General features: G+C 44.9%; 1 protein-coding gene across 1 annotated transcript; it reads left to right on the top strand.

Annotated features, from left to right (window-relative positions):
- The first annotated feature begins 322 nt into the window (after positions 1 to 322).
- LOC133371303 (small ribosomal subunit protein eS26-like) lies at positions 323 to 703 on the top strand. Its single transcript, XM_061598565.1, has one exon. The coding sequence runs from the start codon at positions 323 to 325 to the stop codon at positions 668 to 670; it is 348 nt and encodes a 115-aa protein (XP_061454549.1). The 3' UTR covers positions 671 to 703.
- Positions 704 to 1,181: the final 478 nt, after the last annotated feature.

Genomic DNA, 1,181 nt, shown 5'->3' with positions numbered 1-1,181 from the left:
CAGATTTAAATAACAACATTATGATATTGGCAGTTCTATTTTCATAAATGATCCTAATGATCCCTAGCATGGATTTTGCCTTTTTCACAGCTGTCACGCACTGGGTCGACATTTTCATCGAGCTATCCACTACGACCCCAAGGTCTTGTTCCTGGTCAGTCACTGCTAGTTTAGACCCCATGAGTGCATATGTGAAATTAAGATGTTTTGCCCTGACATACATCACTTTGCATTTGTTTACAATGGCATTTGCCACTTTCCTATCCATTCACTCAGTTTGGAGACATCCCTTTGGAGCCTCTTTCGCCCCTTCAGCATAAAAATGACCAAGAACAAAAGGAATAACGGCCGTGCCAAGAAAGGCTGGGGATATATCCAGCCTATCCGCTGTACCAGCTGTGCCCGCTGTGTCCCCAAGGACAAGGCTATTAAGAAGTTTGTTATCCGAAACATTGTAGAAGCAGCCGCAGTCCGAGATATCTCAGAAGCAAGTGTATTTGATTCATATGTGCTGCCCAAGCTCTATGTGAAGCTTCACTATTGTGTTAGCTGTGCCATCCACAGCAAGGTGGTGAGGAACCGCTCCTGTGAGGCCTGGAGGGACCGTACCCCTCCACCCCGGTTCAGACCTGCTGGTGCTGCACTAAGACCACCCCCTAAACCAATGTAAAGAGATGATTTGAGTGATGTCAGTTTCTACTATTGACTCCCTTTGGAGCTCTTTGCAATCCCTTTTTGTTTTAATTACCCTGAACAATTTGGTATCATCAGCAAACTTGGCTACCTCACTGTTCACACCTAACTAAATCATTTATGAACAAAAGTGGAATCCCCCAAGGATTGGTACTGGGACCTACTAACTTCTCATATACACTCATGCGGTCTGAATTGGCAGTGAATGACGAGGAACCAGATCTTATGGATATTCACGTATAAGCAAAAACTACAAAATACATAATATGATAGAAAACCACATAAAAACAGCAGTGGCAGCACAGGTAAAAAAACATACACAAAACACCACATTAAAACAGTATAAACACCCATATTGTTAAAAGGCAGCCCTTCCCCTGGTGCCCAATGGACACCGGGCTCAATGCCAGGTGGGCCCTAGAGCACAAGAAGTGAAAAGACCCCAACCACATCATGGGTCCCCTCCTGCCTCACCTCAGATGGGCGAG

This window comes from Rhineura floridana, chromosome 16 (assembly GCF_030035675.1).
Source record: "Rhineura floridana isolate rRhiFlo1 chromosome 16, rRhiFlo1.hap2, whole genome shotgun sequence".
Classification (NCBI taxonomy): domain Eukaryota; kingdom Metazoa; phylum Chordata; class Lepidosauria; order Squamata; family Rhineuridae; genus Rhineura; species Rhineura floridana.
This window is presented reverse-complemented; position numbering and strand designations above follow the sequence as displayed.